The sequence below is a fragment of the Balaenoptera musculus genome, chromosome 11 (assembly GCF_009873245.2).
Source record: "Balaenoptera musculus isolate JJ_BM4_2016_0621 chromosome 11, mBalMus1.pri.v3, whole genome shotgun sequence".
Lineage (NCBI taxonomy): Eukaryota > Metazoa > Chordata > Mammalia > Artiodactyla > Balaenopteridae > Balaenoptera > Balaenoptera musculus.
This window is the reverse complement of record NC_045795.1, coordinates 7,717,554-7,735,749: the sequence shown is the minus strand read 5'-3', so window position 1 is coordinate 7,735,749 and position 18,196 is coordinate 7,717,554. Positions and strand designations below refer to the sequence as shown.

Sequence of the window (18,196 nt, the reverse complement as noted above, 5' to 3'; positions counted from 1 at the left end):
CCACTTAAAAATTCAAAAACATTGTTCTAACCACTACAAAGTCAAAAGGGAAAATCAAAAATGAAATAAACATCCTTTAGAAATGGACAATGACAGATCTCTGTATTAAAACCTGTAAAACTCAGTCAAAAGAGATCTCAAAGAAAAAAATTATACACTTGTTCCATTTATGAGAAAAACAAAAAACACTGAAGACATGGTGAATTTGAACATTTAGCTTAAGAAACTAGAAAAAGGAATAACAACTTTAAAAAGTGAAAAGGAATGAAAAGTATAAAATAATGTCCTAGTAGCAACAAACATTATCCAGCACCAGGTCTTGGTTTCTAATATCACTGTCCAATAAAAGAAACCAGGGCTACTTGGAGAAATGGCTGATTCTGGTATCAGAGCATGAAATATACAAGATGAGCCTGGAGCCTCCTACAGTGCCAGAAAGTAGGGAAGTTCTATAAAAACAAAAAACAAGGAAAAAAAAAAAAAGCCTACACTGACTGGCTATGTCAAAGGACCCATGGGCCAGCTGAAAGAGCTCCCAATGGTCAAAACTGCAACAATTTGAGCAAGAAAATTAATGGAGAAGTATTGGATTATAACCCAAACCAGGAAATATATATACATGAGTCCGTACTGAAGGAGTGGATGGTTGGATGGATAGACAAGGAAGAAGAGGCATCTTCCATGCAGCAGAATTCCAAATAATTTATGTAGATACTCTGCCCTCAAGGAGGCAGAGCACAACTCCCTATTTCTTAAGTGTGGGATATGCATAGTGACTTCCTTTTAAAGAGTACAGTATGGGAAAGGGGGAAAAAAGGAATAGCTTCACAGTGGAGAAGCCTGAGGAACACTACCTCAGCCGGATGATCAAGGTCAACATCAACAGTAATATCATGTTCGTATATGTAACTTTAATATGATGTGATGAAAATGACACTTCACCCCTGTGGTCTTGACCCTCCTAAAAACCGATAATCCCAGTCTAACCATGAGGAAAACACTAGACAAATTCCAATGGAAGTGCATTCTACAAAATACCTGATCAGTACTCCTCAAAACTCAGTCACCAAAAACAAGAAAAGTCTAATAAACAGTCAGAGCCAAGAGGAGCCTGAGAAGACATGACAACTAAATGTAATATGGTATCCTGGATAAGATCCTGGAATAGAAAAACGATATTAGTTTAAAAATAGGAAACACTGTATAAAGTATGGACTTTAGTTAGTGATAATGTATCAGTATTGGTTCATTAGTTGTAACAAATGTATCATGTTAATGTAAGATGTTACTAATAGGGGAAACTGGGTGTAAGGTGTGTGGGAACTCTCTGTACTGTCTCTTAAAACTGTTCTACAAAATGAAGTCTATTTTTAAGAAACAGATTTGATCAATCTATCCATTCAGCAAATATTTACTACGTACCTACTATGTACTAAGTGTAGTATATATGGTATATATGGTAGAAACGAAAAGGTCATTTTCTCCGATCTCATAGAACATACATTCCGGAGACAGACATTAAATAAACACACACACAAAAACCCCTGTATATATGCAAATTATTATAAGTGCTATTAAGAAAAATAAAAAACAAAAAAGACCCAGGATGTTATAGAGACTAAAGAAGGGATATAAATGTAGTGAGAGATGACTGAAAAATTTTAAGACTAGGAGTCTAATTATACTTGATATATGCCTCTGCCTGCTGGGTAAAGAATTAATTGTTGGGCCAAAGCATGAAAACAGGGAGTCCTGTTAGAAGATTAAAAGACGGTGAGGCTTGGACTTGGGTATTAGCAGTAGTATGGAAGGGAACTGATGATGACTGCTGGTGGAAAGCTATTGGGTTTTGGTGCTGATCTTGTTTCTTGCAGCTTCCTAGAACTTCCTCGTTAGTTATAATAGGATTTTAGTTGCTTGTCTTGGATTTTCTAGATAGACAATTATATTAGCTATTTAAAATCTTTGATTTCTTTCCTTTTCCACTATTACTTTATACCTCATTTATTTCTCTTATTACTTTGTCTAGTGTCTCTAGAACAATGCTGAATCATCAGTGATAGCAAATATCCTATTGTTTCTAACTTCAACATGAAGCCACAGCACTAGATAAAGGGTAGTTGACAAAAACCTAAGGCAAGCAATGTGCTTGAGTCGACTGAAGCATTTACATTAATATCAGAAATTCATTGCTCAGATTGATACCTAATTAGAAAATATATATGAAGAAGTTCCATTCATAATAATAACAAAACTATAAAATATCATGCAATAATCTTAATAGAAATGCAAAGAACTAAGTGAATAAAACTCTAAAATGTTTTAAGACATTAAAAAAAGAAAAACTGAATTAAATGAAGGGACATACAATGTCCTGGATTGAAGAGTAAATATTTTATATACAAATAGCTCATATAGCTCAAAATTAAAAAAAACAAACAACCCAATCAAAAACTGGGCACAAGATCCAAACAGACATTTCTCCACAGACATGCGGATGGCCAACAGGCACATGAAAAGATGCTCAGCATCGCTAATTGTTACAGATATGCAAATCAAAACTACAATGAGGTATCACCACACACCACTCAGAATGGCCATCATCTAAAAGTCTACAAATAATAAATGCTGGAGAGGGTGTGGAGAAAAGGGAACTCTCCTACACTGTTGGTGGGAATATACATTGGTGCAGCCACTATGGAGAACAGTATGGAGTTTCCTTAAAAAACTAAAAATAGAGTTGCCATATGATCCAATGCTCCCACTCCTGGACATATATCTGGAGAAAACTGTAATTCGAAAAGATACATGCATCCCAATGTTCACAGCAGCACTATTTATAATAGTCAAGACATGGAAGCAACCTAAGTGTCCACTGACAGATCAATGGATAAAGATATGGTATATATACACAATGGAATACTACTCAGCCATAAAAAAGAACAAAATAATACCATTTGCAGCAACATGAGTGGACCTAGAGATTATACCAAGTGAAGTGAGTCAAAGACAAATAACATATGATATTGTTTATATGTGGAATCTAAAAAAAATTATACAGATGAACTTATTTACAAAATAGAAAGAGTCACAGACACAGAAAACAAACTTACGGTTACCAAAGGGGAAAGGGGGTGGAGGGATAAATCAGGAGTTTGGGATTAAAATATAAACACTATTATATATAAAATAGATAACCAACAAGGACCTACTGCATAGCACAGGGAACTATATACTCAATATCTTGTAATAACCTGTAAAAATCTAAAAGAGAATAGATATATATATATACACGTGTAACTGAATCACTCTGTTGTACACCTGAAACTAATATAACATTGTAAATCAACATTTCAAAAGAACTTTTTAAAGAGTAAATGTTTTAAAGCTCCCAAATCTTCCTAAATTTATCTATAATTCAATGTAATCATAATCAAAATCCCTAGTAAAATTTAAAGCTGAAAGGCTAAGTCTAGATTTATCTGGAAAAGTATGTAAAGAAAAATCAGAAAAGTAACAATGACAGACTTGCCTTACCACATATCAAAACACAGTACAATCTACAGTGATTATAGAGTCACAGATCAATTAGAAAAACAAAAAAAGGGGAGTTTACAGAAAAAATATACATCACTGGTCAATAAATATATGCAAAGATGCTTAATAAGTCATACTAAATATATAAAACAATGGCTTCGATCAGGGGTTGGAACCATGGTCAGTGAACCAAATCCAGTCCATTGTCTGTTTTCGTGCAGCTGGCAAGCTAAGAATGTTTTTTATAAAAAAAAAATCAAAAAAAAATGGTCGAAAAGAATATCAAAATAAGATTATTATTTGGTACTATGTGAAAACGATATGAAATTCAAATTTCATAAATAGATAAATAAATTTCATAAATTCCATAAATAGAGCTTTGTTGGAAGGTAGCCATGCTCACTCGTTTATGTACTGTTTATGGTGGCTTTTGCATTACAAGGCAAAACTGAATAGCTGGAGAGAGCCGGTATGGCCCACAAAGCCTAAAATGTTTACAGAAACATTTACATTCTGTAAATGGCCATTTACAGAAAAAGTTTGCAGACCCCTAGCTTAATGTGTCAAAGATTAAAAGTCTGATAATATGCAATGTTAGCAAAGATGAGGAAACAAAATCTCTCAACCGCTATTGATGGGAGTGTAAATCCGTACAACTCTTTTTGCGGACAATTAAAATTTTAAATGCTCATCTGCTTTGACTCAGCTTTTAGGGGTATAACCTAAAGATTCATTTGCACATGTGCACCGGGACTTAGTGATGTTCCTTGGTACAGCATTTTTTTAATAGCGAAAAGCTTTAAACAAGGTACCTTTCTGTCAGTAGGGGAATGGTAAACTAGATAGCCACATCATATAATTAAAAAGCCACTAAAAAGAATGAGGTAGGTCTCCATGTCCAGATAAAGAAAAGGTGTTAAGTGTGATACAGTGTAGCAAAGTGTAACTCAGTGTTAATTCTGTGCCCTCACTTGTCTTAACAGTAACCAAAAAAGGATACATTTCTATGTTTTATACTCACAGAAAACTTCTGGGACAATAAATAAATAATGGCTACCTCTTAAGTTGAGAGACTAAGGGTCTGGGATCAGAAGGAAACAATTTTGCTGTATGCCCTTCTGTCTTACATGCATCCTTTATCACAAGCATATTTTATCTCAATTTTAAACGACCTTGTGAACTAGGTGAGTATTTTTATAATTTGGAATAAGAAAGAACTTTGTAAAGCAATGAAGTAATAGATCTGACTATGTAAAGACGTACAGAAACTATAAACAAAGTTAAAAGACACACAATAGGTTGGGAGAAAATGTAATATATAATAAAGGACCTGTGCCCATTATATACAGAGAGCTTCCACAAATCTTTATGAAATGAAAACCAACAAAAATGATGAAACAAAATACAACAAAAATGAGGGGGAAAATGGATTACATTCAAACCTTTAGCTGGGGATGTCAAGGTCATCTAGATTTGACCTTGCCTTTCAGTCTCATCTCCTGCTGTTGCCAACCTCACCCGCTCTATGCTATTCACACCAAACAACTTGTAGGTACCCAACTGCGCGAGGCAGTGTCATGCCTCAGAGGCACTGCACATACCTTCCCTCTACCTGCAACATTTGTCTGTCCTTGTTTATGAATTCCTCATCCTTCAAGGCTCAGCTCAACCACCATCCCCTCTGTGAAGCCCTCCTAGACTCCCTGAAGAGAATTGACCACTTTCTTGTGCCCCTGGGGTAATGTCTACCTACCTCTATTAGCCATGTATTTCTATATTGCCTTTGCTTGTCTAGATGTCAGTGTTCTCCACTAGACTCCACGATGGCAAGCCATGCTTTGTTTTTCTTTTCCTTCTGGGACCCAGCACAATCTTAGGACAGTAAGTACTTGGGAAACTTTGCCGGGGAGAAGAAGGGGTTCTTAGCAAGGACCCTGTCAAGGCTGCTGGGCCATGAAGGCACCCCACCCCACCCCCGCCCCTTAGAACTGTAGGCAGCCTTAGAACTCTCACAGGTGACCACAGGACCAGTCACACAGGGATCTACCTTGGACCTAAACTAATTCCCACCTCCAGGGAATCGTTGTCACTCAGAGTCTAAGGCTGGTGCCCCAACCCTAGAACTGAAGGTGGCCAAAATTGGTGCCCTTAGGAAACACTTCATGACAGAAGAAAAACCAGGGCCTCGCATCATGATTTGAAATCCCTTCTGGAAGGATGGGAGCTTTGGACAGTCTACGGCTGCCTGATGCCTCCACCATCACAAGTGCCTTAATCGTCAACAGCCAAGGGTTAGTTTGGGTGCACACGCACGCACATGTCACACGCACATGTCACACGCACATGTCACACGCACAAATGGAGAAGACAGAAAATATTGACGAGGACTATGAAATACATTTAACCATAATATTTGAAGTAGCTATTTATCATAATGATCGCTGAAGGGCTAGCTCAGAACCCAAAATGTGCTTTTTCTGATGAACAGAATGACTATCTTTTGTTTAGAACAATCTTTTTCTGTGCCTCTGTTCTTACAATTCATATATGATTCAAACGTTTGGGGAACAACTAGTCATAACTGATGTTCACGTCCAGCCGACCCTCACACAGAAGCACGACTCAGGGAAACAAGCACGGAGATGAAGCTCTGTGAACACAAACAATACACAGGCGTCTCCTCTCTGCTCAAGAGAAACCCAGCCTACCTGTGGGTGTCCTGACCTTTGTAACACTAACTACAACCAGCTCTTTCTTTCCTCCCAAACACATTTCCATAAAAATCAACTTTTAAAATATAAAAGGGACAAAGAAAATGTTCTGCTTGCTTGATTTTCTTTGTCCATTTTCCTTTAGACTGTACAGGACTAACGTTTGAGATCACAATAATCTGATTCACCAGGGCATAAAATCATACCAGATACCAATGAACTGTTTGGAAATGGATTTGTCTGTATTATTTAAACTATGAATTTGGTATAACTATATGATAAAAGGCAATTACTGACTATGCCAGGAACTATGGATTTTTTTAGTTAATCAAAATACCTGCAAGTATGTGACATCAAACATCAACCCTTTCTTATCTATGAGTAGTTATTATTAACAGCAGCATGTGAGAAAAAGAACTAGGGTGTCAGTGGACCAAAAGCTTAATGAGTCACTGCTATGATGGGGCTGTCCAAAAATCTTATTTTGATTCTGGTTGTACTAACAGAAATGTGTGGTCTAGAATCCAGTATCCTGGTCACACCCCATCTGTGTAGAGCTATGGGCATTATGCTTTAAGAAGGGGTCCTGTTCATTTCCAAAATATATAAACAGCTCATACAACTCAATAACAAAAAAATAAACAACCCAATCGAAAAATGTGCAGAAGACCTAAATAGACATTTCTCCGAAGAAGACATACAGATGGCCAATAGGCACATGAAAAGGATGCTCAACATCGCTAATTATTAAAGAACTACAAATCAAAACTATAATGAGGTATCACCTCACACCACTCAGAATGGCCATTATTAAAAAGTCTACAAACAACAAATGCTGGAGAGGGTGTGGAGAAAAGGGAACTCTACTACACTGTTGTGGGAATGTAAATTGGTGCAGCCACTGTGAAAAACAGTATGGAGGTTCCTCAAAAAACTAAAAATAGAGTTGCCATAGGATCCTACAATCCCACTCCTGGGCACATATCTGGAGAAAACTGTAATTCAAAAAGATACATGCACCCCAATGTTCACTGCAGCACTATTTACAATAGCCAAGACATAGAAACAACCTAAATGTCCATCAACAGATAAATGGGTAAAGAACATGTGGTACACATTTACAATGGAATACTACTCAGCCATAAAAAAGAATGAAATAAGGCCATTTGCAGCAACATGGATGGACCTAGAGATTGTCATACTAAATGAAGTAAGTCAGAAAGAGAAAGACAAATATGATATCACTTCTATGTGGAATCTAAAACATGACACAAATGAACTTATCTATGAAACAGACTCACAGACACAGATAACAGACTTGTGGTTGCCAAGTGGGAGGGCAGGTGGGAGATGGATGGATCGGGAGTTTGGGATTAGCAGATGCAAACTATTATATATAGAATGGATAAACAACAAGGTCCTACTGTATAGCACAGGGAACTATATTCAATATTCTGTGTAAACCATAATGGAAAAGAAAATGAAAAAGAATGTATATACATATGTATAACTGAATCACTTTGCTGTACAGTAGAAATTAACACACTGTAAATCAACTATACTTCAATAAAAGAAATTAAAAAAAAAAAAGGGCCCTGGCAGACACGTCAAACCATGGCATACACAACAAAGATGAGGAAACTAGGACTCCTTTCAAGGAGCTTAAGCCAATCCACAAAATTGTATATGCCTGAATTACATATTCTAAATCCAATCAATACCAGTTAGGATTGAGGTATTGTAGCAAATATCCCTTTTCTTTAAAGAGGGGGAAACTAAAGTAAGGGGTACCGGAATGAGTTAACTCAGCGCTGGTTAACAACAATTTCATTTTTTTCTTTTTTTTCTCTTTTTTTGGTTACACAGTCCTACTAATCTTAGAAATCCAAGGCTCAATGCAATGTATAATCAAATAATAAATAACTTTCCTTCCTTGGTCTTTAAATTATTCAGGATGGGTAATTCCTAAATAAAATGTTAACAAAAACACCTTCATGCTCTTTTATCTTCTTGCTATTCACATCTCCTTCTATGTTCTAGACAGCTCTGGCAACAAAGACACCAAAGAAAATATTATTTACAGTAAACTTTATTTTCATTGATTTCACTTAACATAATTTCAAAGTAGGTCTGTGCTCTAAGATAAGCAAAAGAACAGATATCCTAAATCTCATTAACAGATCTTTTTCACACTGTTCCTCTGAGTAGGGTACAGGGTTTCAGGGACCCCAATGGCGACACCTTACATTTTATCCCTGGAGATTTTACCTACAGATTCAGAAAGAACAGATAACACCAACATACAAGAATCAAACTGTATGCTTCTACTATAGGAAGAAGCTCTTGTGTTACACTCTACCCACCTCTTTAGGGTTGTAATGATAATAACTGACATTTTTCTCTGCAAAGCTGGGTTTTTTTGGTTTGTTTTTAAGTAACATGTCAGAATATGTGAAAATGCTGTACTTATTTATCTTAATATGCTAAAAATAGTGAAAATTTTAAAATTCTTCATGAGTCCAAGCTGGGCCATGACTACTACTCATGGGGTTTACCCAACACACTAATTCCAAGTTTGGCGACCATCAGCAAACTGTTCAAAGGAAACACATAAAAAAAAAAAAATCAGATAAAGAACAGCACAGGCACTTGACTATTTTTAAGGGGCTGGGACTCAGCAGGTCCCTCACAACTACATGGTGAGGAGGTGCCAAGGCAGAGCAAGCAGAGATGAACTCCCACGCCTGGAGGTGCCACAGGAAGAACACGCCAAAGGCAGTCCCACACTGGGGCTTTGAAATCATACACGTGAGTTGAAGTTCCTAATCTAACAGCCAATCATTCAAAGATGAGAAAACAAGGCTGGAGAGACCAAGGCCTCCCCAGTCATACAGGTCATCAGTGGTAGGTCTCCAGCCTCCCAGTTTACAGCTCTTAACCTTGGTCTATGCTGATTATAAAACATTATTCTTGACAGCATCATAACTATGATCAAAGTTGGGTAAATAACCTTTTTCCAAAGAAGATTTTAAAAATTCTATTTTGGGGGGTATCTTTATTATACTTAAAGACTACATTTTTAAGAACAATCTGGTTTGGATTTTATAATTAAAGTTAACTACGATTAACGTTAAATAGGATTCAATCAGATTCCCTTTCAGCAAAATTTTCAATAATAAAGGACACCTTACAACTAAGAAACATGGACCCCATGCTGAAAGTCACACTAACGGCTGCAGTCATGGCTTTGCACTGAAGCCTCCTCCACTGCAGAAAGGGGCCAGGATGGACCAGAGAGCAAATGTGAAAGCAAAACCATTTCCAAAGTGAATGAATATACTTATTTCATTTTGACATTAAATCTGCTGTTTTTGCAGCCTTTCCTATTTGTATATAAATTTAAATCATTTCAGTCGATGCTCAGCATCAGATATACTGAAACAAGTAAAATTTTGAATGTCTAAAGTGTTTGGGGCATTAAACTAGAACTAGCAATAGAGCAGAGGGTACCTGGCACCTGCAATTAAGCCTGCAGGCATAAATTTTCCAGAGTGGTAGAATCTCATTCCCATAATGCCAGCCAAGGTTCCAGATGTAACTGATGGAAAGATAAAAAGAGTCAAAGATCACTACACCTTATATGTAGGAGGATGAAAATGTGGCCAAACTCCCACCCATCTTTCAAGGACCCAGACCTCATCTCATACCTCCTCCTTCCCTGAGTCGGGGAGCTCCACGGCCACCCACAGTCAACGGGACTAAGTACAGACACTGGAATCAAAGGCTCTCAGTGTCTGAGCCCAGCCTGCCTCTCCAGCCTCACCTCCTACCATTCTTCAGCCCTAAATTTCTTAGTTTTCTCCTAAACCGCTGCAGGAGAAAACTACATCTTTCCTACGCCGATGCTATTTACCCTGTGCGCCCTTAGGCTCCTCCCACTCGACGCTCTTAGGCTCCTCCCACTCGACGGCTATTCACATACCGACCACCTGCCGTGCGCCGCACCAGGTGCTGGGAACACAACTGTCATCAAAAAGATCTCTGCCCTGACGGTGCTTTGAGTTTGACAGGACTAACTTGAAAGAATCACACAAATAAAGACTCAGAAGTATAATCTGTGCTACAGGCACAATTAATGCAATACAAATAACGTGATTAACAGGGGATCCAGCCCATTCAGGGAGAAGGACTTGCTGAGAAAGCGAAGGTGGAGCCGCGATGTCGAGAGTCGCGATTAACGAGCTCAAGGGGAGGAAAGCACGTTCCAGGCAGAGGGCGTAATATACGCGGGGCCCCGCGGTGAGAGGGGGCTGCTAGGCGTGGTGTGGCACAGAAACCGAGATTGAGTGAGGAAGAGGGCCACAGCCTACAGAGCCTCGAGGGCCACGGGACGGACTGCGGTCTTCTTCCGAAGAGCAATGAAAAGCCATGAAAAGATATTACGCAGAGGGATACATACGAAGAGCTGCATTCTGCAAATATAACTGTGGCTGTACCATAGGGAACACACTCCAGGGAAAACAGAGAGGAGGTAGGGCACCAACTGAGAAACCTCCTCGGGAATGCAGGCAAGAGGGGGGCTAACTGGGGCGTGGATGGTGGCCGTGGAGGTAGGGAAGGGGACGGCCTGGGATACGAGTTGCAGGTAGTGTTGACAGGACTTGCTGATGAATCAGAGAGAGATGGAGGGAAGGAGAGCAATGGAGACCCAGATGGAGGGAGGACACCAGGAGACCAAGCGTGTGTGAGGACAGGGAGCCAGGTTTGGGAAGATGCCATGACACAGCTGAACGCTTTCAAGCAGGCAACTGGATATACGAAGAGTAAAGCTTGGAGGAGAGAGAAATTTGTGAGTCATTTGTGTATCGGTGGTAATTTAAGACCTGGGCTTCAACCATACTGCCAAGTGAGAGAGTATAAAGAAGATTAAAAGAGCCAGGTTTTAAGAACCTTAATATCTAATGGTTGAAATGGAAGACAGGTTGACAAAACAGACAAAAGGGAATCAGAAAATAAAAAGGAAAAACAAGAGAACGGGAAATGGATTAGTGTACTGTGCTGAGAACAGCTAAAAGGCCAAATAAAATGAGGACTAAAGAGTGTATACTGAATTTTGAAGCGTACAGGTTCCTGGCAGCCTCGGGGAGAGCTACTCCCGTGGACTAAGGGGACAGAAGTGGAGGCCGAAGTGGGCTGAGAACATGAGGTGAGGAAGTGAAGATGCGAGTGTAATGGATTTTTTTTAAGAGAAGTTCCTGAAGAGGAAGCAGAAGGGCAGCAATTGAAGAAAGCAGTGGGGTCACGAGAGGTCCTTTTTTTTTTTTAAATGGGTGAGAGATGAGCACATCGGAGCATCAATGGGTGGGATCCACCTGAGAGGCAGGATACGAGGAAGAGCTGGCATCACTGACGGTGTAAAGCTCCGGAGAAGGTGAAGAGTAGAGACCCAAAGCCTGGTGGAGGGACCAGCCTTGGAGACGAGAGAAACAGGACAGGGGAAGGCTTAGAGGCCAATGGCAGCAGGGAGTCTCCACGTGACGGCTGCTGTTTCTTCTTCAAGTAGATGGTGAGGTTGTTCGCTGGAGTGGAGGAGCGGGGTCAGAAGGGGGACAAAGGGGCCTGAGAGTAACTCCGGGGCTGGGGGCTGGCGAGAGGGAGCCGCCGAGCAGGGCCGAGAGCTGGGCGCTTCCTCCTTCCCAGCCCGGGCCGACTCGGACAAACCACCGCGACACGCCTGCTCCCTGTGAGGGCCAGAACTGCGTGTTCTCTCACCCTGTGGGTTTGTGGGGACCGCGAGGGGCCCACACACCCAGCAGGGTGTCTGACGCAGGGTGGAGCTCAGGAAAAATGCACCAAAGCCACCCTGATAAGTAACCTTCCCCTCCCCGCGCTCCTCGCCGTCTGTGCTGGTCACAGGACACTGCAGCAGCCCCAGTCACGTTCTATGTCCCCAGTGAAGGTAAAGCCTCCCTGAAGGCAGGGCCTACATCTTACACACTTAGTTTACATCTAAAGGGCTAACAAATGATTTTCAAATGGGAAAAATGCAATACCGATGCAAACCTAACCCAGACACATGGTCCTTTAGGGATGCTCAAGCAGGCGGTCTTCAGCGGGCAATCACAATGGTTAAGAGACACATGCTTGCCTTACACAAGTTTAACACTTATTTCACTGGGTAAATCTACATTCATGAGGTATGAAAACCTTTCCATATTCTGTACATAAAAGATAAGTAGAAACCAGCACAAGATGCACCCCCCGCCCCCATTTCAAAACTTCCCTAGGACTTGGCAGCAGCAGTAAAACTGTCGTAATGTGAAGAACCTGTCACATCCCACCAACCCAGGGATGCATCAGGGAGACACTGAAACCGACATACCTAAGAAAACCCAAATGTTCCTTGGATCCTGAGACAGCTGATAGGCACCGAGGCCCGCTAATCCACCGAAGAGGAGCCCGGCAGCCAGGGACGGGACACTGCCTGGAGGGAAGCAAACACACAGCTGCATTGCAATGGCAGACACTCATGCCACTGACAGAAGCCACCAGACCGCCCTCCCCTACGGAGGAAAACAGCAAAGAGAACGTCTCTCAACGCGGTTCAGGACCAAGGCATTCTCAAGCAGGAAAAAGTTCGGGGGAGTCTGCTATTTTACCAGAGAGGTCAGGGTCGTACCACACGGGTCCCCTCTCCTTTAACAGGCAGGACACTTCCCCCCAGGGAGAAAGGAAGGGCTCCGAGCCAGGCCTGATTAACCCTGCAAAGACTGGAACTCTCCAAGGGCAGGACCTTGGGCTCATCCCCAGAGGAAAGGGAAAGAGGGTCAGTGAGTTAAAAAATGATCTGGTTGGGGCTTCCCTGGTGGCGCAGTGGTTGAGAATCTGCCTGCCAATGCAGGGGACATGGGTTCGAGCCCTGGTCCGGGAGGATCCCACATGCCGCGGAGCAACTAGGCCCGTGAGCCACAACTACTGAGCCTGCGCGTCTGGAGCCTGTGCTCCGCAACAAGAGAGGCCATGATAGTGAGAGGCCCGCGCACCGCGATGAAGAGTGGCCCCCACTTGCCGCAACTAGAGAAAGCCCTCGCACAGAAACGAAGACTCAACACAGCCAAAAATAAATAAAATAAATAAATTAATTAAAAAAAAGAAACAAATTATTAAAAAAGAAAATTTATTAAAAAATGATCTGGGGAGCAAGGATTCTGGTGTGTGTGATGGGGGCAGGGATGTCGGCAAGGAGGGGGGTGGAAACAAGCACGTTCACTGACACACCTGTGCCTGACTTAATGCAGAGACTTCAAAACTGCTTCTGCGAAGACTAGAGGTTTCCTCCTGCTTGAAGAGCAGAGATGGCTCTCTGGGGTCAAGGCTGATGTATGGCAGGTGACGATAATAACAATCTACTACCATCCCTAACCGGTCTCTTTATCTAAAGAGTCAAAAACAAGTGACTGCACAAGAAGCCTGGCGTAGCTCAGCCAGATAACCGCAAGGCAAGTGCAGGAGGAGCTACAGGGCTGATAATAAGCGGGCACTCCAGCGAGAGGGCCTAACGCAAACTTGACTCCAACAAGACTGCAGTTTGAGGACCCTGGGGACTCACTCTTCCGGAACAAGATTTTAAGAGGTTAAATAACTACAAACCATACCTGCTTTTGCATAGCCAATGATCCCGCCGGAAGCAACCAGTGCCGCATAGCCAAAGCCGATCCAATGTAAAGGCACTCTGAAAACGGAACAGTAAGAAATCGGTGCCGTGTTTAAAAAAACAAAGAACAAACAAAACAGCATGGAACCATAGGATGGGATCAAAAAGGTCACCATTCCAGAACAATCCTATCTCTGTATAAACGCAAATAAATCCCAGAGAGGTTAGATGACTTGCCTAGACTCAGGGCAGAGCTGGAACTCGAACACAAGTCCCTGGCCTACACATCCTTCCTCCCATAGCCCAAGCTGTCCAGCAGTCTTGGCTCAGTGCCCTTTTCAGATGATGAAAGAAACTCTGGTTTTGAAAAGCTCCTGACTATTCCACCCCCATTTCACTGGGCACTTACAGTGGGCCAGAGTCCTTCTCCATTGTTCTCTTTCACTCTGTCCAAATGGAAGATCACACCAGGCCTGCACCTGCGGAGGAGGGGCTGGATCAGAGGTAGTTAACAGCACAGCTCGCTAGCAGCCAGGAAGCAGTGGGTCCAAGTTCAGCTCCAGCCCTTGGGAGCTGAGAAGAATGGGCAAGCTACCCAACGTCTCTAAGCCTCAGTTTCCTTCACTGTACCTACGCTGAGGATAGCAATGGTACAAATTTCCTAGGGCTACTATGGGCATTAAATGGGATAATATGTAAAGAGGCTTTGCACAAAGTAATTACTGAACCATTCATACTGGATACCAAACATTCTAGTAATAACCTAAATTCTAATATAGCATAGGCCCACAGGACACTTCACTGACCAGCTGTGTACAGTTAATGAGATAATCTCCTCATCACCTAACCAAATTATAACTAAACTGGAAAGTAAACACACCTCCCGTGCCCTTAATTCAAGTATTTTAGTTCCCCTTTCTGGGGGGAAAGGGTGCTGCTTTTCACCCCTGCGCAAAGAATTGATTTCAATACTCAACATTTGTAAAATTTTCAGACGGTTATTTAACTTTGCATCACTCATAATTATTGTTAAATGGGGGGCGAGGAGGAAGGATGAAATATACAAAGCCCAAGTCATAATTACGTAGAACACTACAGCCTTGGCAAAGCAGGGTGTAACTCCTAATTTCTTAAAGAAATGCATCTGGTATCCAACGAGGCTAAGCTTTAAAATGCATAACCTCTTCTGTTTAAATTATTGTCTATAAGGGGGGAGCTTGGAATTGTACCAGTCATTAATTCGACGTAACACTGAGTCACCGAGATTTTTAAGGAGATGGCCCAATAAAATCTCCAGGAAACTAATGACCTCGACGCTACCTCGGTAAGCATCTGCCTCGGGAGCTCAGGGTCTCCGCAGGATTCACAACCCACTTTAAGGAAAGCTGGAAACGAGGGACTGACTACACAAGCACCTACCACGCAGCCTAAAGCCGCCGCCTGGATCCGGAGGACGAAGAGCAGGCGGCAGCAAAGCCTCTCAACTCATTTCTAAAAGTCAAAACAGCTGTAAAATAATAGTAATAATAATTCCAAAGTACACGAACCTCCTTCCCGAAGCTCTGCACTCGCCGACGAGGGTGCACACGCCTACGAGCGGGGAGCCGCAGGCCTCCCGGAAATGTCGCGGCGCTTTCTCTGCGTCCGGGGGCGGGGCATGGGGCGGGGCTTGCGCCGGATAGGCCGGCGCGTGCTCTTTGTCCCCGGGGCAGGGAGTCGCCGAGCACTTCGTGTATCCGGGGGAGTGGGCGCGGTGCCGGCCGGCCAGCACTCGTCCCAGATCCAAGCCAGCCTGGCCTAAAGCCGGAAGCCCAGGGTTGGAGTCTAGTTTTGCAAGAGGCCTTTGCGAGCTGGGCCAGGTCTGCGGTGAGGTGGGGGGGGGGAGGGTCACCGATGGGGGTGAAGGGCGTCCGAGGCTGGATTTTGAAGGACTGCATCAACAGAGGGCCCTATTACCAGGTGTCAACCAGATGCAGGCCATCGGGGAGGACTGTCACTCTAGCCCCGATCACGTTATTTGCTCCCATGGGAAGGGACTACTTTCTATCTGCAGAAGATCGAGTGGCCACTAGACAGGCTAGACAGTGTGGCTCACTTCCCTGTTTGTTTCAGAGAGTGAGGCTACTTGAAAAGCATCTTAAAAGGGGACAGTGGGTGAGTTACATTTGCAATTACCTCTGCGATGCCCCCGTGGCCACACGTTATCTCCTCTCCCACTCCATATCTGCTTCTCTTCCCTGCGTTTCCTGCACCACCATTCACTCAGTTGCTGTAACACCAAAATGTGGGTGGGTGTCACGTTTGGCATCTCTCTCTCTTTCATCCCCTACAAGTATCAACAAGAATAGATCTTATATATACAATCTTGAGTGAAAAAGCAAATTGCAGTGCCTTGGCAACTGAAAAAAAAATGCACAAGGAGACAGTTGTGAGCTAAGTTTTATTGGGGGCAAAATGAGGACTATAGCCCGGAAGACAGCCTCACAGGGAGCTCTGAGGAACTGCTCCGAAGAGGTGGCGGCTGGGGGGTGAGTCAGTATATGTGCTTTTGGTAAAGGGGGTTGGGTGCCCTCAAGCACACATTTTGACAGAAGGTTGGTGCTAGTCATGAGAAGGTGTCTCTGTTAATGATTTTAGTGCTTTTCTAGATATGAGAAGTTGCAAGAAATTGGGCTCATAAAACCTTCCCCTGAAAATATCTAACTCTCTGAAGGCCTGTTCTGCCAGTTTTTCCCAGAGCACGGGGTGCCTCATTCCTGATCTCCAGCCAGAACTCCTTTCAGGGTGTGTGGAAGGTCAGCGAGTGCAGTGGCTAGGGACCTAACCCTTGTAGAGGCAGATGGCGAGTGACAATTTTTTGTTGGCAGCATACATACTCTGAAAGAAGACCTTCCACTTGCAGCAACTTCTACTTTTCAGATATCAAAAGTGAAGTCTGTGTTTACCACAGCTGATTCTAACCAGCCGAAGCTGATAATGACTAAGAACTCTGAGCAATTCCACTTAGGCCAGACCCGCAACAACTTAATGGAAGACTCTCCTGAAAAAACAATGACAGGGGCTTCCCTGGTGGCGCAGTGGTTGGGAATCCGCTTGCTAGTTCAGGGGACACGGGTTCGAGCCCTGGTCTGGGAGGATCCCACATGCCGCGGAGCAACTGGGCCCGTGCACCACAACTACCGAGCCTGCGCTCTAGGGCCCGTGAGCCACAACTGCTGAGCCTGCGTGCCACAGCTGCTGAGGCCCGCGCGCCTAGAGCCCGCGCTCAGCAACAAGGGAGGCCACCGCAGTGAGAGGCCCGCGCACCTCAACGAAGAGTGGCCCCCACTCGCTGCAACTAGAGGGAGCCTGTGTGCAGCAACGAAGGCCCAACGCGGCCAAAATAAATAAATAAATAAAATTTATTAAAAAGACAAAAAACACAATGAGAGGACTTGCCTTAACCAGCTGGGATGATTTAGGGATTCATCTCTCCCTATGCAGATGCAAGCTTCAAACCTTAGTTAAGCCCACCATGATCCTCCCCCTGCCTTTTAGACTTAAAGAAATTGAACCACAGAGAATGTTACCTATAGTCCTAGCCCTTGGTAGAGCTGTTATTTGAAATAAGCTCTGTCCTACACCCTTAACTCTACCATAATGCCTAGTTTCATGTGCAGTCCATCATAAAATATAAAATAAATGAAAGGAACCGGTTTCTGCTGTTTCGATTGGTTCCACACAAGGATTTGTGTTTAGTAATGTTTCTAGTTGATATTAGCATATTTTAGGAGATAGCTCAGCTCTTAACTAGGAGCCCACTGAATAGTACTGGAACACTGAACCACAAGTGTGTCATGCGGCGTGACCAAGATTGTGTGCGGGACTAAGTTTTTAGTCTCTGGCCACTGGGGCCTATCAATGGGATGTTTTTCTATTAGTTTGTTTTCTGTTTTTTTTTTTTTTTTCACAGAGGCCTCAAGTCAGGATTGTCTGCTAGACACACGTGTACACCCACCCATAACCAGAGCAATAAAGACCATCTTCCACAACAGAAGAGCTCATGAGGAAGGAATAGTGCTTCACTTTGAGCATTATTTTATCATTTTTGGAGCCTTGTATGTGTTGAATTTACACTTAAGCAGACATCAAGCAAAAATGGTCAAAATCAAATGCCAGTTGCAGTGTTGCAAGTCAACGTCTACTGAGTATCCACAATACTAATTACTAGGTCTTTAGGAACATTTTATAGCTTTAAGATTGACATAATCCATTCATTAAAATTTTCTCCAAGAAATTAATAAATGAGATTATG

At 42.7% G+C, this 18,196-nt stretch overlaps 1 protein-coding gene across 5 annotated transcripts; it reads right to left on the bottom strand.

Annotated features, from left to right (window-relative positions):
• Window positions 1–8,319: 8,319 nt before the first annotated feature.
• Window positions 8,320–15,557, bottom strand: LOC118904384 (transmembrane protein 14C). Of its 5 annotated transcripts, none has more exons than XM_036870425.1 (6): window positions 15,450–15,557; window positions 14,312–14,381; window positions 13,904–13,980; window positions 12,631–12,732; window positions 9,759–9,846; window positions 8,320–8,841 (listed from the first exon to the last, which is right to left on the bottom strand). In XM_036870425.1, exons 2-6 carry the CDS (start codon window positions 14,332–14,334, stop codon window positions 8,787–8,789), a joined length of 345 nt encoding a protein of 114 aa, XP_036726320.1. In that variant the 5' UTR covers window positions 14,335–14,381; window positions 15,450–15,557; the 3' UTR covers window positions 8,320–8,786. The 5 variants fall into 5 exon arrangements, with proteins under 5 accessions (XP_036726320.1, XP_036726321.1, XP_036726316.1 ...); XM_036870426.1 differs by having other exon boundaries at window positions 15,322–15,491; XM_036870421.1 differs by lacking the exon at window positions 8,320–8,841 and having other exon boundaries at window positions 9,759–11,827.
• Window positions 15,558–18,196: the final 2,639 nt, after the last annotated feature.

Coding starts and splice junctions, on each gene's coding strand:
- LOC118904384 (XM_036870421.1), bottom strand. CDS start 14,334: ATGGAGAAGGACTCTGGCCCACT. Junction 13,981..14,311: donor GAGAAGGACTCTGGCCCACT/GTAAGTGCCCAG, acceptor TTCCGTTTTCAG/AGTGCCTTTACATTGGATCG. Junction 12,733..13,903: donor CATTGGCTATGCAAAAGCAG/GTATGGTTTGTA, acceptor GCTTCCCTCCAG/GCAGTGTCCCGTCCCTGGCT.